This window comes from Pteronotus mesoamericanus, unplaced genomic scaffold, assembly GCF_021234165.1.
Source record: "Pteronotus mesoamericanus isolate MK-2021 breed Mesoamerican mustached bat unplaced genomic scaffold, CSHL_Meso_final scaffold_85, whole genome shotgun sequence".
Taxonomy (NCBI): domain Eukaryota; kingdom Metazoa; phylum Chordata; class Mammalia; order Chiroptera; family Mormoopidae; genus Pteronotus; species Pteronotus mesoamericanus.
This window is the reverse complement of record NW_026555329.1, coordinates 25,403,015-25,415,340: the sequence shown is the minus strand read 5'-3', so window position 1 is coordinate 25,415,340 and position 12,326 is coordinate 25,403,015. Positions and strand designations below refer to the sequence as shown.

The 12,326-nt window shown below is 41.9% G+C and overlaps 1 protein-coding gene and 1 long non-coding RNA gene across 3 annotated transcripts in view; one reads left to right on the top strand and one right to left on the bottom strand.

Annotated features, from left to right (window-relative positions):
* Nucleotides 1-12,326, top strand: part of LOC129063081 (uncharacterized) — a 47,404-nt gene that overhangs the window by 589 nt on the left and 34,489 nt on the right. The window contains exon 2 of one of the 2 annotated variants that reach the window (XR_008528329.1): nucleotides 9,576-9,661. The exons of the other annotated variant lie outside the window; for it this stretch is intronic. This is a non-coding gene — a long non-coding RNA (uncharacterized LOC129063081). The remainder of the gene's footprint in view (nucleotides 1-9,575; nucleotides 9,662-12,326) is intronic. 2 annotated transcript variants of the gene reach the window in all.
* Nucleotides 5,068-12,326, bottom strand: part of ABCB1 (ATP binding cassette subfamily B member 1) — an 86,424-nt gene continuing 79,165 nt past the window's right edge. The window contains exons 26-28 of the mRNA XM_054564096.1: nucleotides 9,482-9,688; nucleotides 6,853-6,999; nucleotides 5,068-6,026 (exon numbers count right to left, since the gene is read on the bottom strand). Coding sequence (XP_054420071.1) covers nucleotides 5,823-6,026; nucleotides 6,853-6,999; nucleotides 9,482-9,688 — 558 coding nt within the window. The 3' untranslated portion in view covers nucleotides 5,068-5,822. The remainder of the gene's footprint in view (nucleotides 6,027-6,852; nucleotides 7,000-9,481; nucleotides 9,689-12,326) is intronic.

The window sequence follows — 12,326 nt, the reverse complement described above, 5'->3', positions numbered from 1 at the left end:
GGCCTCCCCCATGAGTTTTCGGCTTCTTATAGCAAGGTGGCTGGGTTCTGAGACAGAGGAGTCATTATAGGTCAGGATCTGGTTCTCAGGTAGAAACTCTCCCAAACCCCATTTTGTCAGGCAGGGCTCCCAGACGAAAGCAGGCGTCTCTGCTTGCCCCACCAGGCGTCTCATGCCACTCTGCCTTGCTCGGCCAGCTCCAACCACAACTTCCTTCTCTCTGTATTTCAAATGTTCTTTGAACAGCCTGTTTCTTCTCCCTGAAATGCTATCCTTCCTTCCTTTATAGCCTGTCTTCCCCACTCCCTCCACCTCCTAGAGAACTCCTTCTCATTTGTCAGATTTCAGCCCAGATTATCACTTTAAGAGAAACAAACATATCAGTAAAGTTTAACCATCTGATTCTCCTATTTCTTTTTTTTCTTAACTTTTTGTTGTGAGATGCTACAGACTGACAGGAAGTGGCAAAAATTGTGGAGTCCTATGTACCGTTCACTCAGTCTCCCTGAATGATGATGTCATAACTACAGTACAAAAGCAAACCTAGGACGCTGACATTGGTACAGTACTCTTACCAGACTACTCCAGTTTCTTAAGAACAATTTTTTTTTTTTTACAAAATTATGGATGCAATTCCCAGAAGGCCTTCCCTTTTACTCTGTTGAGTAGGCAATGCTGGGTCACAGGTCTAACGGTAATGATGAGTATATAAAATTATATGGCCTTACGTAAGAATCATTTTAATGTGTCTTCTACTAACAAAGGACTTTTCAGATGTTAATTGGTGATAAAACAAAATTGATTCAGACTAGATAAAAAACTAGGCAAAAAGAGTAAACACATATTGGACCTTTGCTATATGCGCAGGACTTTGCCAAACACAAGAGCAAAGTGATGCAAAAACACAGGCCTTTCCTCAAACGGTTCACAAATGGGAGGAGGCATCTGAAACAGAGACGTGAGTAAGAAAAATGAATAAAATAAAGAGATTATTGAAACCTGGGAACAAATGGCTGCTTTGTGTGTAAGGAACAGATTGAAACACATTTTGGCCTAAATTCAGAAGTTAATTCTGGTGAAGTAAAGAGAAGGGCCATCATTATTTAGAGTTGTATATAGCCGGATAATCCTAGGATGGAACTAGAAAAATAGAAGGGAGTCGAACTCAAGCAAACAGCACACACTGGGACCCATCTGTGTTTAGTTACTATCCAAGGCCACACTTTCTTTTTTTTTTAATTAATTTTTTAAAATTGTTCAAATACAGTTGTCTCCATTTTCCCACCACCACTTTCCCCTGCCCCACCCACCCCCACCTCCCACCCTCAGTCCTTCCCCACTTTGGCTTTGTCCGTGGGTCCTTTATGTTCCTTGATTTGACCCTTACCCAAGGCCACCCTTTCAAATGCCTTCTACTATAATGCTACCTTCAAGCCATATGAACAAATCATCTTCCTCCTAAAACAGTTGTCTCCATCAGTGTCACAGCATTTTCATGGCCACTTTTTAGCATCCTTCTCCCCTTTCACATCTCAGTCATGGATGTTTCTCATAGTCACCTGCTCCTCTCTGTTCTAACCAGCCCAACTCAGAGCCTCATTACCTTTACACTTAAAAAATAAAAGCAGCTTGTTTAGCTTCCCTGAGTTGAGGCTACTCTAACAAATTACTGTAAATTTGGTGGCTTAACATTATGGAAAACAGAATAGAGGTTACTAAGAAAATTAAAATATAGAGCTCCCACAGTATATGGCAATTCCAATTCTGGGTATACATCCACAGGAAACTAAATCAGCAACACCGCGTTCATTGCAGCATTACTCACAATAGCCAGGATACGCACACAACCTGTGTCCATTGACAGATGAATGAATAAAGAAAATGTGCTACACACTCACCCTGGAATAATATTCAGCCATAAAACAGAAGAAAATCCCCTCATTTGTGAAAACATGGATGAACCTAGAGAACATTGTGCTGAGTGAAATAAGCCAGACAGAAAGACACACACATACACCTGTGACCACAGCATCTATAAAGAGAATTTTAGTTCCTTCTTTCTGATCGGGATGCCTTTTATTTCTTTTTCTTGCCTGACTGCTCCAGCTAAGACTTCCAGTACTATGTTGAATAGGATTGGTAAGAGCAGGGATCCTTGCCTTGTTCCTGATCTTATAGGGAACGCTTTCAACCTTTTGCCATTGAGTATGATGTTAGCTGTGGGCTTGTCTATATGGCCTTTATTGTGTGGAAGTATGTTCCCTCTATATCCAACCTGAGAGTTTTTATCATGAAAGGATGTTGTATTTTTTGTCAACTACTTTTTCTGTATCTATTGAAATGATCATGATTTTTAACTTTCATTCTATTAACATGGTGTATTTGTTGATTTACATATGTTGAACCACCCTTACCTCCCAGGGATAAATCTCCCTCGATCATAGCATATGCTACTTACAGTGTGCTATTGAATTCAGTTTGCTAGTGTTTTGTTGAGAATTTTTACACCTATATTCACCAGAGATATTGGTCTGTAGTGTTCTTGTAGCGTCCTTATCTGGCTTGGGTAGCAGGACAATATTGGCCTCTTAAAATGAGTTTGGAAATGTTCTCTCCTCTTCAGTATTTTTGAAGAGTATGGGAAGGATTGACATTATTCTTCTTTAAATGTTTGGTAGAATTTACCGTGAAACAATCTGTTCCTGGTCTTTTCCTTGTTAGGAGGTTTTTGATTACTGATTCAGTTATTGGTCTGTTCAAGTTTTATATTTTTTCATGATTCAGTCTTGGTAGGGCATATGTGTAATCTTATTTATAAGTATATAATGACATTTTTGTCTCCTTAACCATTTTTGACCTAAAGTTTATTTTGTCTGATGTAAATGTTGCTGCCCTCGCTCTCTTTTGGTTTCCACTTGCATGCAAGACCTTTTTCCATCCCTTGACTTTGATCCTGTGTGTCCTTAAAACTGAAGTGAGTCTCTTGTAGGCAGTGTATAGTTGGGCCTTGCTTTGCAATCCATCCTATATCTTTAGATTAGAGAACTTAATCAACTTACATTTAGAGTAAGTATTGATAGACTTACTCTAGTCTAGTATAGTATTAAATACTTACTACTGCCACCTTATTCATTGTTCTCTGGCTTTTTGTAGTTCCCTTGTTTCTTTAGTCCTTTCTTACTCTCTATTTTCCTTCATGAATTGATTTTCCATAGTTGTATACTTTGATTCCCTTCTTTTTATTTTGTGAATCTATTGTAGAATTTTGCTTAGTGGTTACCCTGAGGCTTACATAAAACATTTTACAGATATTACAGTCTATTTTACACTGATAACAACTTCTATTTCATACAAAAACCCTAACCTTTTTACCCTCTTTTGTTTTTGATGTTACAATTTACCTTTTATATTGTGTATTTATTAACAAATTATTAGAGTAATACTTATTTTTAATACTCTTGTCCTTTAAACTTTATGCTAGAGTATTATTCTGAATTTGACTATATACCTAGCTCACCGTGTGTATTTTCATATGTTCTAATGTTAGTCATTAGCATCCTTTCATTTCAGCTTGCAGAACTCCTTTTAGCATTTCTTGTAAGGAGGTCTAGTGGTGATGAATGCCCTCAGCTTTTGTTCTTCTTTGCCCTTTTCTCTGCCCTCGCTCCCAGCCACAGGGTCGGGTGTGTGCGGGTGAGGCACACTGGGCACTGGGGGGATCTCAGTAGCTTGTGGGCAGCCCTCTTGGTAAGAGTCCACAATGTAGTTAGCAGGCTCTGCAGACATTTAATGCCCCCTGGAAGTCCTCTCTGCCCCTCCCAGTCTTTTTCTGCCCCCACCTCCCACCCATACAGCTTACAATTTCAGTATTCAAAGAAAAATGAGCTTTTTAGCAGCTGGGGAGGCAGGTGCTCACTTACACACTCACTTTTCCTCATGAGAGAAATCACAGGCTGGGATCACTCTCGGCCCTAAGCTGTGTTGCCTTAGGGGAGGAGTGGGCCAGTCAAGCTTCCAGAGCATCAAAACTCGTATTTTTTTTTTTTGCTCCACTGATATGCTGAAACTTCTCTTCTGAAACCTGGACTTTTACACTCTCTCATTCATGGGTGATTCTCTAAGACAGTGAACCCCAGGGGCTGAAGGTAGCTTACAGGCCACTAAAGGATTCACAGCCAGGACCGAGGTCTGTCTGCCGACTACCTGACACACGGTGGGCAAGACTGCTCTTAGACCCCTCAGCGTGCGGTGCTGGACCCCACAATTCCCCGTAGGGCACTTTTGTCTGTGGATGGAAAACCCACTGCTCTTGTTGAGGGCAGAACAGAGGATGTCTTATTCCCCCGTGAGACTAATGCTACTTCTAAAGGATATGTTGTTTTAACCTGCATTTCTTTGAGATCGTACACTTTTTTTGGTCATGTATTTTTTTCTTTGGGAATTACCTGACCATGTTCTTTGCCCATTTTTCCTTGGAGGTGATAGCATTTTTCCATTTAAAATTCTTCATATATTTAAGGATAGCAAGTGTTTATAATAAATATGGCAAATACTGCTCCCAGCTTATGCCCTTCCATCTTGCTCACACTGCTTTCTGTTTTGTTTTCTTTTTTTCTTGCAGTCAAGAGTATCACTCTTTGTGATATTTTCTTTGTTCATCCTATTTGCATGATGATATATTTAAACTTATACAACATTTAAACATCTGCCATCAAAAAATTAATTACTAGGAAAAGTGGTTCATTATTGAAACAGAAAAAGAGTAATCTTAAGTTTTAAAGTACTAAAATATTAAAATCCTGTGAGAGCCCTGGCTCGGTGGCTCAGTTGGTTGGAGCATTGTCCTGTGCATCAAAGGGTTGCATGTTCGATCCCTGGTCAGGGCACGTACCTAGGTTTCAGGTTCAATACCCAGTCGGGGCACATATGGGAGGCATCCGATTGATGTTTCGTTCCCCCCCACCACCACTTTCCCTCTTTAAATTCCATAAACATATTCTCAGGTGAGGATTAAAAATAAATTAACAAACAAACAAACAAATAAATATATAAATCCTGTACGAGTCCTTTATAAGAGCAACACAAAATATTTAATGTACGTCAGCATATACATGTCACAATTATGCATCCTATGCCCCACCCCAACCCCTAAAATCTTGTACTGATCTGTGTGGTCAGTTTGAGAGCCATCATATTGTGGAAATGCAAGAATTAGCAGGGTCACTTCCAAGAATGAAGCAGATGGCTCTTTAAGACCCAGTGTGAAAAGACATGTAGAATAGGAATTACTTACACTATTTAACCAATCCCACAATAGTTAATGGGAGTTTTTAAAGGAGTCTTTTTTAAAAATGCAGATAGGATCTTCAATATTCCAGTTGGGAGGTAATATATTTACAGGTGTTTTAGACAAGATGACTCCAGTCATCTAAAAGTTTAGTTTTATTATAGGCACTTTATGCAAACATTCAGTACTTTTTGCTTATTCTATAATACTCTTAGCAAGGCAGTTGGTTACAGTACAAATAAGAAAATATAAACAAAAGTTACACATTTTATTAACAAAATCTACTTGGAATTATTATAAAATAATAATTAAATTTCTAATGCCATTAACACATTGTTTTATTCCATTTGATGATGTTTCTTCCAATTCCACTAATTATAAAGTCTTTGGAGACTCTGAACTTGGTGGAATGAACTTTAAACAGATAACTATACATAGTTTTTTCCAGTAAGTGTTCCCTTTTTAACTTTGATTAAATGCCATGTTTTAACACAAACACTAGAAAATATTTAACAGCTTATCAGGTCACAGTTTACTAGCGCTTAGCTCCAGACTGGACATTGACCATGGAAAAGTAGACGCCCTTCTGCGCGAGCAGCTGCTGGTGGGTGCCGCGCTCCTTGACCCTGCCGTTCTGGAACACCACTATCAGGTCCGCGTTCTGGATGGTGGACAGGCGGTGCGCGATCACGATGCAGGTGCGGCCCTCTCTGGCTTTGTCCAGGGCTTCTTGGACAACCTATTCAATACTCACGTCAATTAATTCTGATAAACACAGTCCTCTCCCTTTAACTCCTCTTCCATAATAACCCTCAAAATTAATTTATCTAATAATAGGCCCTTCTTTAACCATGATATCAGTGAAATATAACAGATTTTTACAAAGCAAGGGATTTGGCATAGCAGAAGAGAACTGAATCCTAGTTTGGATTAGCTCTGAGCCACGAATTATCTAGTCTCAAAGTTATGACAACAAATACAGCCCATCTCATCATTTAAAAACGTTTACTGCTGTGGCTGGTCACACAACATCCCTCAAAGCAGCCCTCTGGTCCAGCGCTACAGCAGATTTGGGAAGACAGGGCACAAAAACAGCTTCCTTGCATTTTGGCATTTTGAAGATAGGAAACATCTCAGAATTAGTTTGTCTTTTTGGTGCCTGAATAAACAACTTTTTCTCAAATTGAAAATGATTACTAATTTTATCTAAAGGTACCATCAGCTTTTAACATTACCATATCCTCCCACTATTTTACACAGTTGCTGAGGAAATGCTGCCAATAGAAACGGAAATTTGTTTCCTAAATGCAGCGTCCTAGGACAATACAAAGTGATCCAGGGCTGTTTTTTTGAAGCATAAGTGCTATGAGACTAATTTGCTTTGTTTTATCTTAGTTTCTCTTTAATAACAGCTACAGAAAGTGTTTAAATTCCACTGAAAGGTGCCATAAGTAACAATCAACACATGTGGCTGAATTTTGTTCTCTACTGTGGAAGATAGAAGCATAATTTATACCTTAAGTAAAACTGATTCAAGTGTGAGTAAGTCCAATTTAAACTCTTACCTTTTCACTTTCTGTATCCAGAGCTGATGTAGCTTCATCCAGAAGCAAAATACGAGGCTGTCTAACAAGGGCACGCGCTATTGCTATGCGCTGCTTCTGGCCACCAGAGAGCTGAGTTCCTTTGTCTCCTACTCTGGTGTTGTATTTCTATAAAGAGAGTTTAGTAATTGTGAAAAGTAGAACTAAGATTCTAGAAAAGAGTTCGCTTACAGAAAATAGGATAACCACTTCCATACATACAAAAAAAATTAGGTTCAGAATTTAAGAATGGGTTTGTAGAGAATGAAACATGGACATAGCTCGAAATGGCAGGTTTGAGCTATCTTCTTGAAATTAGACCACTTGTGTCTTAAAAGTTATGCTTTATTATAAACAAGTCAGCATGTTTATTAGGACAGATACTGTTGCAATGTTAGTGTCTTCCAGGCTTCTAGTTTCATCATATGTGGAACAAACGTTGGTAGGAGGAAGAAAATTTGATTTGAAGGGACTATGCCTAAGAAAAGTAATTGAAACTCATTTTATGTATGGCCAGCAGGTGGCGCTTTCTGCACTATTGTAAAGTGAGGAAGGGAAGAAATTCTTGGGATGCTAGTCTTTTGGTGGCTGTTTTTATAAAACTATCTCCAATATTTCAACAATTTTAATAGATGCTAAGAAATTCTATTTTGATATCTAACTTTGAAAGCTGAAATCTCCTTTTTATTTTTCACATATTTGTTGTCCACATTAGAGAACTGTCACCATGCAACATGATGGTACGGACAGGGTACGTAGGGGAGAGCCAAAACGGGATGTGACAGCACACACAACCTAGAAAACAACACTATCTTATTTTTGACAGGCCCTAGCCAGGCTGAAATTTTAGTCAGACAGTGGGCTCTGATTCCGACGCCCAGTTTGTTAAGTTCATGTTCAATGTAGTGCCCCCTATTTTTATTTGCTCTATCTGGCAACCCTAGTTCTCTGGCACTCTGACTGAGACCTCCACCTGCAGATGGAATCAGAAGACTCCAGGGAGGTTCCGGCAGATGTCTGGGACTGGCTCTACCTTGCAGCTGCATCTGCCGGGAGGCGGGAGTACTGTGTCCCATGTGAGTGTAGGGCTGGCCAGGTTGCGCTGATAAAGTCCTGAGCCTGCTGAGGCAGGCGAAGGCAGGGCTGTAGCCCTGGAGGAAGCAGGTAACTAGGCCAGCCTCCTGAAGGGCAAGGTAAATCCTAGCACAAATCACTCAGGGGAAGAAGTGCCTCCTTAGACAGAAAACAGGACCTAAGGGATTTACCTTCTCTTTCCTTGTCCGAGAAAAAGAATCACGTGATCTATGGGTGTGCTCTGTGTGGTAGACAGAGACCAGGGGCCCAGAAGGTGGGGTCCCAGTGGTAGACAAATGCCAGAGGGGCAAGGCATCTTTAATAAACTGGGTAATAGTCCCCTCAGTGTTGGTCTTTGTCAACCCCTAGCCCAGCGGTGCTCAAACTTTAGCCTGTGTCAGTATCACCCAGGCTGCTGAAACATCGATGGCTGGCTGGGCTCCACCTACAAAGTTTCTCATTCGGCAAGTCTGGGGTAGAGCCTGAAAACCTGCATTTCTTACGTGTTTCCAGGAGATGCTGATGTACTGGTCCATGCCCATGCATTGAGAACACTAACCTTGCCATTAGTAAAGGAGATTGAAACTATATTTTAAAATGTGCTAGCCTTGGAGAGGGCCAATTATTCGCAGTTGGAGCAAGAAGGTAATGGGTGGGAGGGGGACCATGTCCCCCCCTGGGGCCTACGATGGGGTGGCACCAGTTACCCTCAGAGGAGCCTCAGGAAAAGAAAATCTTGGGAAAGAGAGCCACCTGGCATTGCCATCCTTCCCCCTGAAGAGATTGTCTTTGCTGCTGGTTTGAGGCTACTGAGCTTTACATCTCATGTCTTCTGTATTGAACTTTACACAATACAGAACATAACTGAGGGAAGAGGGTTTGATGAGTTATGTCAAAATGCACTTGAACATATAGGACTTAAGGGGCTTAAGAGAGGGTGAGAAGTTCTGTTCCTCTAGCTTTTTAGGAGGAATTCAGAGGACAGCTGTTGGACAACAGCCCAGGGAAGGTTTCAGTAACCAACCCCGTAAAGCAGAGCGTGGGGCCCATGCAATGTGCCCTGGTGACAGAGTACACAACATCACTGTCACCCCAATGGTTCAGCCCTGTTCAGAGAGAGCCTTCTTTCTGGCATGGGTCCTATGCCATGGCCTGACTCCACAGGGAGGTTTGAGGCTTGAGGAAGAGCTATGAGGAGGCAGCAGAAAGTTGGGAGAGAAATGGGGAGGGAGGGTCATGCCTGCTTTTGTGGACCCTGCACTTAGAGTTGAAAGGAAGGGCCTCCCAGACATACGCACTGTTAGGTCAGGCTTGTTCACAGGGAAGGTCAGTCAGGTGGTCCGGGAAAGAGAACATTGAATGGGGACACGAAGTGTGGCCAGATGCTTGTATAGAGGCATGTGTGTGTGTGTGTGTGTGTGTATGTTGTGGTTGCTCATTTTTCTTCCCCTTTGGGAAACCAGCCCTTTAGAAACCAAACTATGGGTCAGAGAAGTTGCCACAGGCTCCCGGCCTCCTAATTTGGAGGGAGACTCACGTCAGGCAATGTCTCAATGAAGTGGTGGATGTTGGCCTCCTTGGCTGCGCGCACGATCTCCTCCTGGGTCACGACCCGGCTGTTGTCTCCATAGGCGATGTTCTCACCGATGCTGCAGTCAAACAGGATGGGCTCCTGGGACACGATGCCCATTTGTGCTCGGAGCCACTGGACATTCAGGTGCTTTATTTCTTTTTTGTCAATGAGCTAAAATCAAGGGTTCACAGATCACGTTCAGGACAAATAACTGTGAGACTACATTTTTGTTGTTAGGGTTTTTTTGTCTTCTGTTTTTCTGGTATTATCAAGGATAATTAAATAACATCATAATTGTATGCTTTGAGGAACTGTCATGTTTCTTCCATTTTAATACTAGTTTTTAATATAGGTATGTGGTATGTAAAATAATGACCCCTCAAAACACACCCAAGATACCCATGTTCTAATCCATGAAACCTGTGTTCTGTCACACAGCAAAGGGGAATTGTATAAGGTCGTTCATCAGCTGATCTCAAAATAGAGATATTATCTTGGATTATCCAGGTGGGCCTGATGTAACTACGAGTCCTTAACTATGGAAGAGGGAGGTGGGAGAGCAAGTGTCAGAGCCGTGCAGTAGGGGAAAGGCTCGACCAGTCATCGCTGGCTTCGAAGATGGAGGAAGGGGCCAGGAGCGAGAAAAGGTCAGAAAACAGATTCTCCCTTAGAGCCCTCTGAAGAAACCCAGCCCTGCTCACCCCCTGATTTCAGCCCAGTAAGGTCCATTTGGGACACCTGTCCTCCAGAATTTATAAGATAATAAACTTGTGTTGCTTTTTTTACACCACTCAATTTGCTGAAACTTGCTACAGCAGCCACAGGAAACTAATGCAATGCATTATATTTCTGGAATGCTTCCTGGCATCCTTCTTCTTATATATCAGTTTTTCGTAGGAAAAGTAGCTGAGATTAGATTGGAAATAAATAACCACTATGACCGCGTAATGGGTTTGCAGGTCAGGTTTCTGATCTGCTGTGTTCATCAGGATCAGGTTTTTGAGGTTCTGATCAGTTGCTGTGCTCGCAACTGCAGGTGATGGAGAGATGGCTGACAGATGGACCTCCGCAGTGCTGAGCCAGAGGGGTGGGAAAGGGAGGTTGGCCTTTCTCTAGCCCCTTGGCTCCCTGAATTATGCTGCAGGAGCCCGGACTGGTGCTCCTTACAGCCTTGCTGGTAAACATCCTTACTCTCTAATGTGGAAATGTCTGCTCAAAAGATCTACTTTGCAAGAGAATTCTGTCACTCAAGTGAGAGAGCCGTTAGTCTTTTCTGAAGCAGACATGAGTGACTCAGCTTCAAGCTTTTCTAATGGTGGTGATGAGTGTATACTGAGCCATATATAGTCTCTGTATCCTTTGTGCCTGGCCGGGTGCCCCGGGGAGACAGCGGGCCAGGGGTAGGTACAATCTCTGCTGCAGGAAGACAGGTTCTGTTTGTGAAGTTGGCAGATGCAGAACGGAAAACACAGCCATGACCTTACTGATAGCAAGCCCAGTTGCCATGGAGACTATTCCGTGCATCTCTGCCCCAGGCTTCCTTAACAGTAAGAGGTGAAGGTGGAGAGGGACAGGAAAAACCATGCCAACGTGCGGTGAAGCAGTGGGTCTTGCTAAATGGGACACTGTACTTGAGAAATAGAAATTTGAGGAAAGGAGGAGTAGTTTGTTTTTGTAAAATTTTTTCCCAGGTGCATGCCCCTGGCAGGAAGACAGACACTGCCTAACTATTATAATCAGACAAATTTGAACGATCCTGGCAAATTTAAATGAGTTTCTCCATCACACAATAACATTCTTGTGCCTCCTCATCACCACACGATGCACCAGAGCTGCAAACTATTAAAAACCTGTGTTAGCTGAAGAATCCTTTTTTAGGGAAAACATGTTTAAAAACCTAAATGTAAAACAGATGAATGTGGAGATGTGGAGCTTCTTTGGCTGAGGCTTGGGTGGTGATCTGAAGAAAGACCAAGGAACTCTGGCTGAGGAAATCAGTGAGCACTGTTCAAAAGGTACCAGTCTAAGTAACTTATTTAAGAAATTAAACACAGTATTAATGATAATGTAAGGCCAAATTAAAATGACTAGCCATTTCTAGTCCAGATTGTTAAATCTACTGCTTGCTTTGATTTCATATGCTTTCTGCTATATGTATTTACTCTGAAATACTAATTATAGATAGAATATTGACTACTGACTACACTATATTTCCTGTGATAAGCAGGTCTCATGAATTCTCTTGTTTAATCTTCAGAACGTTTGTGAGGGAGCTGTGATTTTAACCCCCATTTTATAGACAAGGAAATGAACAAAGTGATGTAACTTGTACAAGGTCACTTAGTTACTGGGGTAGTGAGCTAGGGCTGGATGTACATACATACAGGTTGGGTTTTAGTAACACAAGTGTCTCATAGTCAAAAGATAGTTTCTGTCCCACCTCAAAAGAGGAATGTCCCTGTCTTAGACCAGGCACCCACTGGGTGATACCCAGACAATGGCAACAGACCTCTAGTTGTATGCTAAGAGGGACAGAGGACCCGGATGGTGGTGTGCAGGAGGCACCAGAGAGAGGAGAAAGGAAGGGTCAGGGAAGACTCAGACCAGAGGCAATTTAACAGTGACGCTAAGGAACTTGAGCTTCAACCGCAGGTAAACGCTAGGTCCTGAACAGTGTCCTGGGTGGGAGGAGGGCCTGGCTGAGGTCAGGAAGCTTTTCCAGGTTAGTGCTGTATTTACGATAACTTGCCTAAAGAAGACAGGAGCTGCACTCTTAACGTTTTCAGTGTTTTGTTGTGATTGCTTTCAT